Source organism: Crocodylus porosus, unplaced genomic scaffold (assembly GCF_001723895.1).
Source record: "Crocodylus porosus isolate Cpor-Errol unplaced genomic scaffold, CroPor_comp1, whole genome shotgun sequence".
NCBI lineage: Eukaryota > Metazoa > Chordata > Crocodylia > Crocodylidae > Crocodylus > Crocodylus porosus.
Window position 1 is genome coordinate 68,103,341 of NW_017728949.1, and position 14,119 is coordinate 68,117,459.

The 14,119-nt window shown below is 41.2% G+C and overlaps 1 protein-coding gene across 12 annotated transcripts in view; it reads left to right on the forward strand.

Annotated features, from left to right (window-relative positions):
* The window catches only part of R3HDM1 (R3H domain containing 1), a 169,974-nt gene that overhangs the window by 53,426 nt on the left and 102,429 nt on the right, over nt 1-14,119 (forward strand). For 11 of the 12 annotated variants that reach the window (XM_019554019.1, XM_019554023.1, XM_019554026.1 and 8 more), the window contains 2 exons: nt 8,674-8,882; nt 9,612-9,822. In XM_019554019.1, the coding sequence (XP_019409564.1) occupies nt 9,652-9,822 (171 nt within the window). In that variant the 5' untranslated portion in view covers nt 8,674-8,882; nt 9,612-9,651. Of the gene's footprint in view, nt 1-8,673; nt 8,883-9,611; nt 9,823-14,119 lie in introns of those variants that run through there. The other variant, XM_019554030.1, reaches the window with a different exon arrangement.

Consider the following 14,119-nt stretch of genomic DNA (forward strand, 5'->3'; position numbering starts at 1 on the left):
AGATTACACGTCTATGTAGCCCACTAGCCTTTCTCGAATAGTGGCAGACTGTATGCTGAAGGGGGGTGTGAAAAAGGGATGTCCAGAATTTTCTACCTTCTGCCATTGCAGGGTCTAGCAATTGGGGTTGGGAACTTCCGGTTTGCAGGTTATCTACTATGTTCACTGCCTTGCCAGCCCTGCAAGTGGGGGAGTTCCCACCTCCCGCTGCAGTCCAGCATCGGCTTAGCCCCACCCCCACAGATGCAGGGGAAAAGTCCCTCCAGCCTGGGGCCGGCCCAGGTCTCTGTGCCCCGTCCCAAACAGAGTCCCGTGAGCCAACTTGGGCCCAGGCTGGAGGGACCATTCCCCTTCCTGTACCTGTCAGGGTGAGGCTAAGCTAGCACTGGACCATGCAGAGGGCTGAGAGCAGAGATTTCTCCCTCTGCACCAGCAGCAGGGCTCAGGGGACCCTGCCCACTGGGATCCCCACCCCATGTGGGCTGATGCAGGGCACTGGCATGGCCTTGGGTTGGATGGACTGTCCCCCTACACCAGCGGCTGGGGGCCAGGTGGCAGGGCAGAGGAACCCCCACTAAGGCACCAGGATCCAAACTGGCCCTGAGCTGGAGGGACTGCTCCCCCCTCCTTCCACCTGAGCATCAGTGACTGCGGGGTGCACATCTGAGGGGAAACACTCCTATCCAGGGATTGGGAAGGGAGCTCTGTTGCCCCTTTTCCCCCACCCCACGGAGCTGACAGGTACAGGCAAGACCAGGGCTGCAGAACAGAGGCTTTGCTGCCTCATCTCTGTGATGGCCTGGGAGTGGGGCTGGCCCTGCTCAGCTGGAGCAGGCAGCACGGGCAAAGGCTAGCCTGCCCACCTTGCCAGGGGGAGGGGAGGTTGCAGAGGAGATGCAAACCATCCTGGGATGCTGGGAGACTAGGAGTTAACTTGAGTTGGGAGGGGATCTGGGACAGAAGTGTGATAGACTGGTTTAATCTAAATCAGTTAAATATGATACTGCATTCATCCAGATCTATCTTAACTGGTTTTGGCCATTTTGAAACCTGTTTATATGAGCTGAACTTCTGTTCTGTTACAGGTTTAAACTGGTTTCTGACCACTTAAACCAGTTTGTTTAATGACTGTCCCTAGCCCAAGGGATAAACCTTCCTCTTTTAAACCAGGTGTCTAGTAGTTTCATTTTGTATCCACTTATTCCTTACAGTTTTGAGGGATCATAAATAATAAATCCCTTTCTCTGTGCTGTTTAATGTTTTGTAGGCTTCTATCATGTCCCTCTTCAAATCTCTCTTTTTCTAAGATGAAAGTCCTAATCTCCATGCCTCTCTGTGATCACCACTACTGTCTTGCTCTGTACTTTTCTAGTTCTTCTGTATCCTTTTGTAGGGTGTGGGGAACAAAGCTGTATATCATTCAAGGTGTGGAAGCCCCACAGATTTATAAAAGGGCATGGTGACTCATTTTGTTTTATGTACAGTTCCCCTTCTAACATTTTATTTGCCTTTTTGACTGCTGCTGAACACTGAGCTGATGTTTTTAACAAGCTGTGTGCAATGACACCAAGATCTCTTTTCTGTGCGATATTAGTCAGAACCCTTTTTTCCTCTATATTTTTTTTTTTTTCCCATCTCAAGATTGAATTTAACAGTTTGAGAAATGTTTAATCATCACTCAGCTGGCTATTTCTGTGACTCCATGGCTGAATGCATGTTCACATTTCAGATTTTTTTTGAGTGAATTTGAAATAGTTTTCAAGGTAGGTAAGTGGAAATAATTGAAGGCAGGGCTGTCAGCTCAGGTGTCGGATACAGCCCATAGAGCCCTATCTTTTGGCCCGGGTCGCTGCCCATGGGTTTTGAACTAAATTTGTGCCTTACTGTGGCACGTGCCGAACCAGTCCCACTCAGCCATTGCAGGTAGTACTTGCAGTTGGTCCGTGCTGCTGGCTACACTCCAGACTGGTTCTGGGAACATGCTGGATCCAGTGCATGGGGCTGCTCTGCAGGCTTGATCTGGCATGAGGATTGGTTCAGGGCTACTCATTTGGCCACAAGGGTTAATGCCACTGCTATTTGCCATCCTGCTGCTGGCTGTGCCTGCACAACAACTCTAGGAGCCATTCTGACAAGCCCCATGGGCAGGATCTGGCTGATGGACTGGATGTTTGACACCACTGCTTTAAACAAAAGAGAAAAATGCACCCCGAGTGCATGTGACAAAGAGAGAAAATGTCTTTCCTAGGTAGGATGATGATTTCATATCCCGCTTGTTAGTCAAGATCCTTTATCTTGGGTGCATTGGAGCCCATTTCCTCAAAGTGGCTCTTGTGGGCTCAGATCAAGTATAGTCTGTGCTTACTTGGCAAGGGAAACATCGTGACCATGGAGGCAGTCTTCCTAGTTGCACCGGGGGAAACTGTTCTCCTGGCACGGGGACAATATCTGCCACGGTAATGTATAGTAAATCTCCCACTTAGCTGCTGGAGTGGGAAGGTCTTGCTTTTAAGCCCACTTTATGGAAAGACAAGACTTCTCCCTGGCTTGCCCCTGGGGCCTTACGAATGAGGGCAAGTAAAACTCAGTCGCATCTGAACCCCAGCCCTCTGGGCTTGGACCTGCAAGTAGGATGCCTGCCAAAAGTTTTGGAAACATCTGAAGCCCCAGATGGGGGTGGAGATTGTTTGCCAGCAGTTAGGGCCACTTATGGTTCTGGACTGACTCTCAGATTTGCTATTTGTTTGGAATGCGGAAATTAAAAAAAATATATCCTCAGAGCGGCTGTTTCTCTGATCAAACGGGAGGGGTAATCTCGCATATGGAGAAATATAGAACAGCCATATAATCATTTCTGCAAAACACTCCAGGCTTGATTAAATTCCCTTTTCATAGTAGCCTTTAGCAGACTCATCCAGGGCAAGCTCATTTGTAAACGTTTGGAATTAGTAGCCCAAGAGGACCCTTTCTGTGACCTGAAAACACTTCTCTGTGTTTATTTGCTTGCTTAGGCCACATAAGGGTTACTAGACAAAACTGTTGTTTAAAAATTAGTGTCTAGGAATGGAGAAATACGAACACATTTATCTGCTTGTTGATATTCTTTATTACCAGATAAAGAATCTAAATGAGCCACCCAGCCCACAAGCAGTTTATATCCTAATCCTCCAAAATAATGCATTATCTCTTCATTGACCTCACTGTCTGTTCTCACTGATAGTTTTCAGACAGAAGAGGTATGCGTTTGCATTGTAAATGAAATCAAAATAACTAAATCATCTATTTCATACCTTGGATTATTTTGGTTCCAGTCTGTGTGAACAGTCTTGTTTTTGTTTCATACAAGTATCCACACACTGATTAGGACCTAAATAATGAAAGGTATGAATGGCAAATAACTTGGTTATTTTTGCCTTCATTTATCACATAGACAAGCTCTAAGCTGCAGCAATATTTGTGGTTCCCTTCTAATAGATCAGAAGACTTTCATTCCTTTTGCTGTCCAGTGACACTGTTTGTGAAGAGTTATTTAAACTATATAATAATATAGTAGAACCCAGACGGTTCATATTTGGATAGCTTGCAACCCACTCGGTTTGCAGTGGGCTGCCAAGTTGAGGATGAGCCATGCAGCTATTTAAATGCAACTTCAGCAACTAAGGATGCTCCTTTTCCCCTCAGTTCTAGCACCTCGGTAGTCCCATCCAGTAGTTTGATATGCTGGTTCACACATCCTCACCTTCACAAGAGCTAAGGAACCAAACCCAAAGAATGATCTAGGCTGTACTGTATGTTACCTTTAAGCTGAATGTATCAAAGTGATTTACAAACTTTCTCACATAAACCAAATATTGTGAGTAAACATTCTTCACTTTGCTAGGTCCGGAGATTCCCTACAATGCCTCAGTCTGCAGCGTGGGGGCAGAACCGGTCCCGTCAGTCACGTCTCTGCTCTGGATTTTTCCCGTGAGGAGCTCCAAACTTGACGTTTCATTTCAGGCCAGCAGTCTGGCACAAAATGTGTCAGCTGTGTCCTAGGGCTGCAGTTTGCTGTTAGGAGAGATTGTCCACTCAGTTCTGCTTCACCCCGTGATGTGTACTCAGTGACTGGCGCTCCTGCTTCTCTGCTTTCATTGCATGTTTCACCAGGGAGTTTGCCTGGCTTTGGACTGAGTTCATGTATCTCACGCAACCAAGTCTGGTGGTGGTTGCATCACCATCTCCTCCTCTTCCTCAGGTAGGGAGGCAGGTAAAATTGGAAAAAAAAAAAGGCTCAATGAGCAAGCAGCTCTTCCAGTTTTACAAAGATCCGGGGGGGGACAACACTGTCAGCAGACAGGAAAAATCAGGGCTAAATCCAAAGAGACTGCACCAGTCAATCAGCTATGCTTCTGAGAACAGATCTCAGCTGTCTCCTCCCCTTTGGCTGTCAATCGAGAACACTAACCAACACTGCTAGTACTGCCAGTTCTGTAAGGAGCAGTAAAAGCTTTTGAGCTCAACTCCCTCTCCTTGCTACTGCATCTGTAATGGGCCTCCATGGAACATTATGTCCAAAACAGCAACCTTACAAGTTAAGAAGATGCGTTCAGCCTGAGAAGATTAAAGAAATTGCCCAGAACAGGACTGCTTGGCAAAAACTGACTTCTGCCTTTTGCACCTTTATGGTTTAAGAAATGGATTGGATTGGAAAAAAAGTCAACTGAATTTTGTCAGTTTATAAATGTTGAAGCAGGATGCCAGTTCTGTGCAGTATTGTTCTGCTCCTTACTAATACTACCTAGATTTGAAACCTTGCAACAGGTGTGATTTATATTTTATCTTCTGTAGCTACAATCTCTAATCAGATGTTAAAATTAGGAAGCCTTTTCTAATAGGAACTTGTATTGTGCGTTTTAAACAGGTAGTCTTCAGAAGTCTCCTGGTATTCATTCTCAATACGAACTCAAGAAGTATTTTTCCTTCTGCTAACCAGCAAAGTCTGTTTTTTGGTTTTTTTTGAAACACCAGATCAATTCAGGACAGAAATGTTGTGTTTCTTGTACACAAGATTAAGATTAAGATCTTGTACACAGTCACATCACTATCCTGTCTTTTTAGCCAATATCATTTCCTTAAGAGAATTCTTCTTCACCTTTTCCTGCCTAGAATGTGGTTCTCAACCTTTTTAGGTTCAAGGCATCCCTTGGAAAATGCTAGATCTTCGTTTTCACTCCTTTTGACTATAGAAAAATACTAGAGCAATTCTTCTATCGCAAGGAACTCAGAAGGACCACAGCAAGTCAGAATGTTTTTAACACTATGAATTCCTATTTGAAATGGTCTAGGTTTATCTTTTGAATTATGTTTGCACACCTAACATTGTGTAGCACCCCATGGTAACTTTGAAAGGATCTTAAGGCACCGCAGGGTGCCAAGGCATCCTGGTTGATAATCACTGGCCTGGAAGAAAAAGGAAGCTTTTTATATAATACTTTGTCTGCATTTAAAGGGTGATCCCATTTTCTATTTCTTAATCAAAGTGCAGTGAAAATTCCATTGTAATGAATCAATGGGCCTTAGCACATTGCAAAATTGGAAAACATATCTGTTATTACCTGAAAATGTCCTTCTTTCAAATAAGGTCAACAGATCTGGAAACAAAGTAGAAGTAGCATTTGACATCCAAAGATGTTGGTTTCTTTCACTGGGGGAATTTCCCATGCTGTAGAATGAGAAAAATGTGCTTTTTCTTCCAATGTATTCCACCTGTGTAAATTAGGAAAGTAAGACTGAATTATCTTGATTGTAAGGTATTTCAGATATAAGGATTTAAGGGCAATGAGGTTTGAAGTGGGCATTTCTTTTCTCCTAGCAACTAACTGGTCTGGTTCTAACCCCAAGCTGGGTTAAGTACTCTTTTGAAATGGGTTTGTGGACGTGAGTACTGAACGGAAGGAAATTTTCAGGTAAACATGTATATGTTTCCTGTTTATGTTCATTCTACTGATATTTAAACCAAGTAAAGCGTAAAATGTGTGCTTTAGGCTAGGTGTATACATGAAATATGCATTAAGATATCGGTTGATTTTTTATTTTTTTTTTTAAACTAAGTTGTGGAGAGAGCAAGGAACTATATATTATTCCTCAGGTGCTTCAAATATAATGAAGATTATATAGAGTAGAATCTGCATGTTTTAAATCAGACTACAGGACCGCTTGTACACGTGAGGGTGGGTTTAGTCTCAGTGCGGGGGAAAAGCAGCCCCTCCCGCTACCGGCACTCCCTTGTGTGGCCGCTTGGAGCCTGTGCAGGGCTGCCCTATGTCTGCCCTGTGCTGCCCAATGGGGCAGGTCAAAAGCGGTGGTGATGTGGTGGAGATGGGGGTGGGGGGGGAAGAGAGGCTGCTTTCTCCCCACACTGAGCAGCAGTTTGTCCCCTGCCACCTCTGCTCAGCCCACATGGGTGAGCGCGGGGCACACGGGGTCAGGGCTGCATGTGCCGGTCCTAGCCTGTACCAGGGGTTGGGGTGGGGGGGACTGGGAATGAGATTCCCAAAGTTGTTACAGCCTCTATGAACAGAAACGTTGTGTTTAGATCCTGATTCTCCCAGGTTTGCTCTCCACCTTAAAAAGGTGATGTTCTTGCAGCACTGGCAAGAATGGATCTCTTTGTATGTTTTCATTTTGCTTTACCCTTCAGGCAGAATTGTTGCTCCTCAGTTCCTGATGTAAATGGAACAGTGCTGTATGGGAAAGTTGGTACAGGGAGGCAAGAGGAGAAGCAAGGTTTAGTTTTCTGCTTTTTTTTTTTTTTAAAACTTTGGTGTATTTAAATCCTAACCAATGTACTTTAGTGGCCATTTCTCAGAAACAAAAATGGCCTGCCCTAAAAGTAGGTAGGAGCATTTATTGCTAGTATAAACCTATTATAGAAATTACCAATACATATCACCTCTCGGCTACACAGCACATCAAATCTCATAGACCAAGCATAGTCATACTTGGTCAGAGGCTCCAGGTTCTATCGAATCAACCTGTTGTACTTCTCCAGTATCACTACAGAGGAATGGCTTCAGTGTAACATCAAGAGACAGTTTGTTGCTGAGCTGCTTCCTTTCAGGTGGTCTGTGTAAAATCAACTCCCCAACCACTTGTGATAATTAAAAGATCCTTTAGCATTTGGGGGAGGGAAGGGATACTCATTCCAGTGTACTAGACTACAGTCCAGTTTGGAAATGTTACAGTCTCTGAACCAAAACTCTTTTTGGAGTTTCTGTTGGATACACTATTACACTTCTTCTGAGCTGTTGTGAAGTTTGGCTGTGTACAGTTTTAATGGCTGTTCCCTTCCAGCATGGAGCATGGGTGCACCCCAGTGATGGGTGAAGAGATTTCAGTGGATGTAGGTGTATACCTTACTGTGTATGCTGTCATAGTATTTATGTAATGATGTGAATCAAAAAGGACATATCTCTATGTGTGGAACAAGTTTCTTTTTCCTCATGATATAAGGCATTCAGCCAGAATTTGTTGATTTAAATGTTTCTTTTCCATTGTTATATTGACTGTTGTAGTCACCTTGTACTAAGGAAGTAGTACTACTAAATCCACACAGGTGATGCTGTACCATTAAAATTAATTTTCACAATAGGTTGTGTGTCCAGGTTTGTCATATATATCTTTATTCCCAATATCCCTAATGGCTTGATATTTCAAAGTGCTAAAATCCTACTGAGTTAAGGACACTTAGTGTTTCACAAGAGAGGAATTCTGCAATTTCTAGGCTTTGGCCCTATATATTAAGTGAATCTTCAATCACTTGGTTCTAGCGGGGACTTTGCTCTAGAAAATATTCTTTGTGTTGAAATACAATTCTGGATCTGCATGTTTTTGTGTCACTTTGTCCCTTGGTTGATTCCCGAGAATTCTCTGCTTTTTAGGGAATCCAGTACAGCACTCATCTTCAAATGTTGTGTTTCAGGATGCCTTACTTAAGTTTAGAGGACAACATTACTTTTTCATGACTTAAGTACTTTTTGCTCTCTGATTCCACCATGTTCACAGATTGTATTTGGTTTAGTGCTCACTTCCTTCTCATATCTAGCACTTCTAATTTCAGCTGTGAGTGGTGTTATTTCTTGATGAGATGACTCTTGGAAAAAAGGGGTGATGGGAAACATTCACTTTTTTAGGATTTGTAAATCTTGACCGAAGGGTAATCATGAAAATGTCCTTTGTAGCAGAAGTTTTTGGCCTTTGAATATGGATGCATATGCTACTATTACACAGTTAACCGGGGTGGGGGGGAAAGAACAGTGCTACAAAATGAGTGCTAATACTAACTCGTTTCATGAATTCCAACAATCAAGAACTACTTCTTTTTTCCCAAGTCTTCCTTATAAAACAATCCTTTATTGTACATTCCATTCCAGAAAGAATGCCATGGGTGAATTATTTTCATCACTGTATAACTAGTAGTACTGTTAAAATGATTCTCTAGTTTGTGTTAATTTGCGTATTGAAATTGGTAAAAATCTTGTGGGGGGGGAAATTGCAAATTTAAAAAGTAAAGTAAATAAGACAAGCACATTGAATCAAAATGAAAAACGCTGAGTTGTTGTATTTTTTGTTTTAAAAATAGACCTCTCCTTTTCCACTAATGAAGGTTATCAATATTTTTTGTTACTTTAGGCATCTAAAAGGGATGGTATTCTTGAGTCAAGAGAGTATAGTTCAGTCCAGGACTCTACATTGGTGACAAGGACATGGGACTCCTCCTGCCAGATTGCAGATGGTTCATTACAGCTGACATCTTGGTTGACTACTGTGAAAAGGAATTTTGGATTATTTTATTTTATTTTTGTAGAAGAACACACTCCCAAATCTGTAAAATACATCAGGTAACAAGGTCTATGTTTTGTATTTGACAGACTACTCTTAAGACATTTTTCTGATGGTGTGCTTAAAATCCCTTTGTATGTATTCAGTGGTATAACTTTTAGTCTTATCTATTTGTTTCTTTCATAAAATGAAACCTGAAGCACCAGTTGTTAGGAAGTAGTGAATTAGCAAGATAATATCTCCAATAATTTGTTTGGTCATTGAGATATTTCTGTGTCTTCCATTGTTACAGGGTGTTATTTTTCCACCACCCTAATTTCCACTGATGTTTCTCTTCCCTTTCTTCTCTTGCTAGAGAGTATTTAATAATTTTGCAGGGGCTAGCTTTATTACCGTTGACATGTAACGTCATAACTGTAATTTTTCATCTGGAAATAGAATTAGGCAAAATGAATCTTCATTAAATTGATGAATTTTGTACACCAGTGGATTATGTTGGCTGCTGATCCACCATATATAATAAAGCATTACTATAAGTAAACGTATAAATAAGGTCTTTCCCCCTTTCAATTAGAAAAAATTAACTTTGCATATTGAAACTGGAGTCAGCTGCTGTATCTGAAATGTCCAATTTATTAGATATTGAGAGAGGGTATAAAGGATCTGCAGGCATCTACTAGCAGAAACGTGTGTGAGAGAGAGGGAATCTTTTTTAATCGGTCTAAAATGTAAAGTCTTCTTGGTAATACATATTTCTGTATCTATATCTACTTTTTCTCTTCCTGAAGGCTTCATATTTCCTGTAGAATTTTAAAGTAAGCTTCTCTAATGAGGATGTCTGATACTGTTCCTGTAAAAGATGAAACTGATGGAATGAAGGGTTCAGAAGCAGAATTTGAAGACATAACCCCTGTTGAAAACCTTATAAAATCAGAAAGCCATGAGCAAACTCAAGGAGAAAAGGATGAAAGTTATTCTGACAACAGAAATGATTTGCCGGTAAGAGATTTTTCTTTATTTTTTTTTTTTTACTAGTATATCATGTTAAATATGGACCTATTTCTTGCTCTGCGGTCTTATAATTCGTATTCAAAGGCCAAGGAAGCTTAACCTATTTTTTACAAAACCAGAGGATGGGAGATGTTTTTTCCATTGTTTTACCAGATGCACATTTAATACATTGTCAGTTGTTTTTTAATAAGTTGAAGTCATATGGCCATTTTTCAGTGGAGTAAAAATGTTGCAGTATATCCTTTGAGTACATGTTTGAACTTTGTGGAAAGCTGTGTTTTCCTGGGCATAATGCAAGAGCTCACTTTCTTTCATTGTTTTCTTTATTTTCCCATTGTAGAATCCAGACTAACATTGTTAAATTCAGCAGTTTATAGTGAAACTATTTATTTTGTTTGGCTTTTTTTTTTTTGTTAGGTTTTCTAAGGCTTCATGATTGTCAGTTGTAGAAATAAGGGATGTGACTAGGTTCCATCCTATTCTGTTTAGTATCAGAAGACAACATGATTTTAAAATGAGCACATCTATTATATAGCAGGGGTGACAGCTTGAGAGCCACAAATATCATGGGAAGCTTCTGTGTGTAGCATGGGTCACATCAGGAAAGACAGGGAGCACAGCAGTATATTGGGCAGGGAGCAGAAAGCAGAGCAGCAAACTGAGCAGGGAGCACAAAGGAGGGAACAGAAAGCAGTGCATCAGCTTGAGCAGAGAAAGGAGATCCACGTGACACTTGAGCAGGGTGTGAAGCTAATATACATGACAAAAAGGTGGCCTTCCTGTTATACAGAATGGCTGTATAACAGGCGAGTTTGGTTTAGAGCGCAATACGGGACTATGAATTGTTTGTCTGGTCCAGGGTCAGTATTGCACAGTCCAGCTATAAATTTGGCTTCCGTCTCCCCAGACGCCTGGGTCTGCCAGGCACATGCTGCTGTGACTGCCAGTGGGTGGCAGTTGCAGAGCAGGAAAGTGCTTTCAGAGATGACAGCAGCAATTTTTGAGTGAAAAGAAGAAATGAATTTGCAGACCTGTCTGTCAGATGAGACCAAAGAATGGATAGGGGCTTGTAATGTTGGCAGTGGAATGAATGCCTCTCTAATACTTTAACACAGCGGTTGCTTCTGCCTAACTGCTTTGTAGAGAGAGTTCACCAGGTTCTTATTTGTGACCAAGCAGCTGTCCTCCAGCTGCATTTGATTGAGCAAGCTGATCCTTTGGCAAGGAGACCTCCAGGAAGCAGATATTGGAATAGTGGAGAGAGGCTGCTGGGCCACATTGGTTTGCCTTAGTCAGTTTGGTAGCTACAGGTCTGTTTTATTAGTTGCTACTAATATTAAAGTAATACCAGAGACTGCTGTCAAGATCAAGATTTAGCTATGGTAGATGCTCAGCAGCATCTACCATATACATTCTAATATGATGGGAAGGCGATAGATGGATGCATAGATAGATATGTACACATACACACATATAATCTATATCTTCTTACTGTAACTCAAGTGCAGATGAGGAATAAAACTAGACAAACTAGTAAGAGAAATGCTCCAAGAGTGTCACAGAATGTCTTATAATCAAAAGATTGTTGGAAAAAAGCTCATTTTTGTTTTTCTGATTTTCTAAATGGAGGTTTAATGAGCTTTCTGTAGCTATAATACTCCTAAGAGAATGTCTCCTAACTCTTCATTGTACACGTTTAAGCCACAGCTTGGCAAAGTAAAATTGCTTTGCTCAGCATTCCAGTATGAGGCACTGCAGACCAGGAGGGTTTCATTTCCAAAGTGGAGATCGAATCTAACTTGGTTGTTTTGTCCCATTGCTGCTGTGCTGGACAGCACAGACCCCAGTCCTCCTGAAGAGTATTTTGCAGTGGAGAGTCAGTCCTCCCCCAGTGTTACCAAAAGCCTTTCTCCTGAAGTCCTGTCTCAGCTGCCTAGTGTGAATGTTCAGACCAGCTGGTGTGCTGCACATCAATTAAAACAGGGTAATTAGCTACAATATTATTGAATGACTATAATTGTTTAAGCTGTGTAGTGTATTCACTGTCCTCACTTTTCTCTTCTACCTTCCAATGTAATTACCAGGTAACAGTCAATTTAACCACTTGGGTCCTGTTCTTGCTACACTTTCGCAGTGCCCCATGACCATTCAACTGCCCAGAACTATCCACGTTGGGCTTTGTGCACTGCAGGGATTTTGTTCCGTTAGCTTTGGCTGTCCCCATCTGGAGTCCAGGGGAGACATTTTGAAACCTAAATTATCATGACACCGGAGGCCCAAATACCAGATAATTTTGAGTTGCTGTATGTTTATAATTGATTTGCACCTGTACACATTGGTGTAGGTAGGATTTGAACAAGAAAATGACTCATCAGTCTCCTCAAGAGCACATGAATAGTATTTATAACAGGCTCCTCAAGTAGGGTATGAATAATGTAATCAAATGTAGTGAAAATGATCAGAGAAGATGGCTGATTCTGTGACTGTCATTTATTTTATTATCTCTTAACACACTTCCCCCTCTTATTGCCCCTGCAGCCCTCCCAGAGTTTTCAGGCTGCTTGCTTCCTTTGTATTCTTATTTGACCTTTTGTGCCTGGCGTCCTACTGGCTTCTCTGTTCTGTGTCCCAGTGCATCAGGGATTCCCAAGCCATGCTCATCTGCTCTTAAAACCCTCCTTTAATTTTCCAGTAAAGTAACATTATTGTATTTATTTGTTGTAAATCAAATTAAGAGTAATTTACTTCATGGTTTGGTTAATGCTGTTTTCTGCCTCATCTATTTAGATAATGGCAGGGACCATCCTGTTCTGCATAATACAGATCAAATTGTCTGTTCCAGATATTATGTTTTATGTATGCTGCATAAGAAATCCACTCACTGTTTTAAAGAAGTTACATGGTATGGCCTTGAATTTGTGATTTAGGAAAGCAGTTGCTTTCTGAATTGCCCATCTCTTCCCTAGTGACTATCAAGTTGTATTTCAGCAGGTTTGGAAATGAGAGGCACTCCTGTGAGGAACGTGGTTATAGAACACTATCGTGATATTCTGACTTGTGACCAAACAATTTAAGTGAACTAGTAGCACACAAGATTACACAGTAAAAGTATTCTCTGTGCCAAATTCTTCCTGTAATTACTCTTCTAGTAATTCTGTCAAAGCATGCTAGGAGCAAACTCTGAGCAGTAGGAAAAATTAATTATTCATTTCTCCTTCATATTGTAGCAAACCTCCAATCTACAATCATAATATTATTTAGTAATTATGTATTTATTAATGGTGAAAAATGTTCTGTATGGATTAACAGAGAGAGATGGATACGGTCTCAGTCCTAAGGAACACGTGTGATAAGCGGTACTTTGCCTGGTACTGCCTGTGCTAGTATCCCATCTTTCAGACTGTGTGGCATTATTAGGTATGTTTTGAAAAGCTGTTTCTATGACTTTTCATATTAGCAAATATAATTTTTTAATGCATTAGTTATTATTAAAGGAGGGACCTGCCTTTTTTGTATTTAAGGAGTCTCACATAGTGCAATGTTTGTCATCTTAAATATATTGCTATCTTTATATTAAAAATAATTACTAATTTGTGGATGCGCTTTCTTGTTACTATCCAATTACTGAAACAGGGCTGAAAACTCATTGTCTGACAAGCAGAGAGAAATGTAGAGGAAAGACTGTTGCTGGAAACTGGGGAAAGAGTACAGGGTCATTAGGCGGTTGGAGTAGTAACAGGCAGTGCAACAAGTGATAGAGGTAACCCGCACAGGTAGGGATCTGTGACACTACATAATAAAACAAGACAGATGATATAATACACATGTGCATAATGTGCGCACATCCACATAATATGCATAATGTTTATTATGCAGCATACAATAGTATATAACATAGACAAGATAATTGGGTTTGTAGGTCCATTTGGGGTTTATACCGATGATGCAACTCCCACAATCCTTTGACAGTTAGATGACCTCTTTTTTAACAAATGGCACACTCTCTGTCCTCCCTTCTCTCAAATATAAATGCTATACCTTGCATTGCTATGCGTCAGTCAGATGCTCTTGACATCAACTGCTCTTATCTCCTATTGCTCATTTTTTGTTAAGATTCCTGTTTAGGTTTTTTTATTCATCCACAGAATATTTTTTTTTTTATGAAGGCTGACATCAAGGCTCCCATTTCATGCTGTTTAATGCCTATCAGTGTGTTTTTAGTATAAATATTCTGAAATCACAGCCATTTTCTCTGATTAACTGAATTGGACAAAAAGACCAGTGC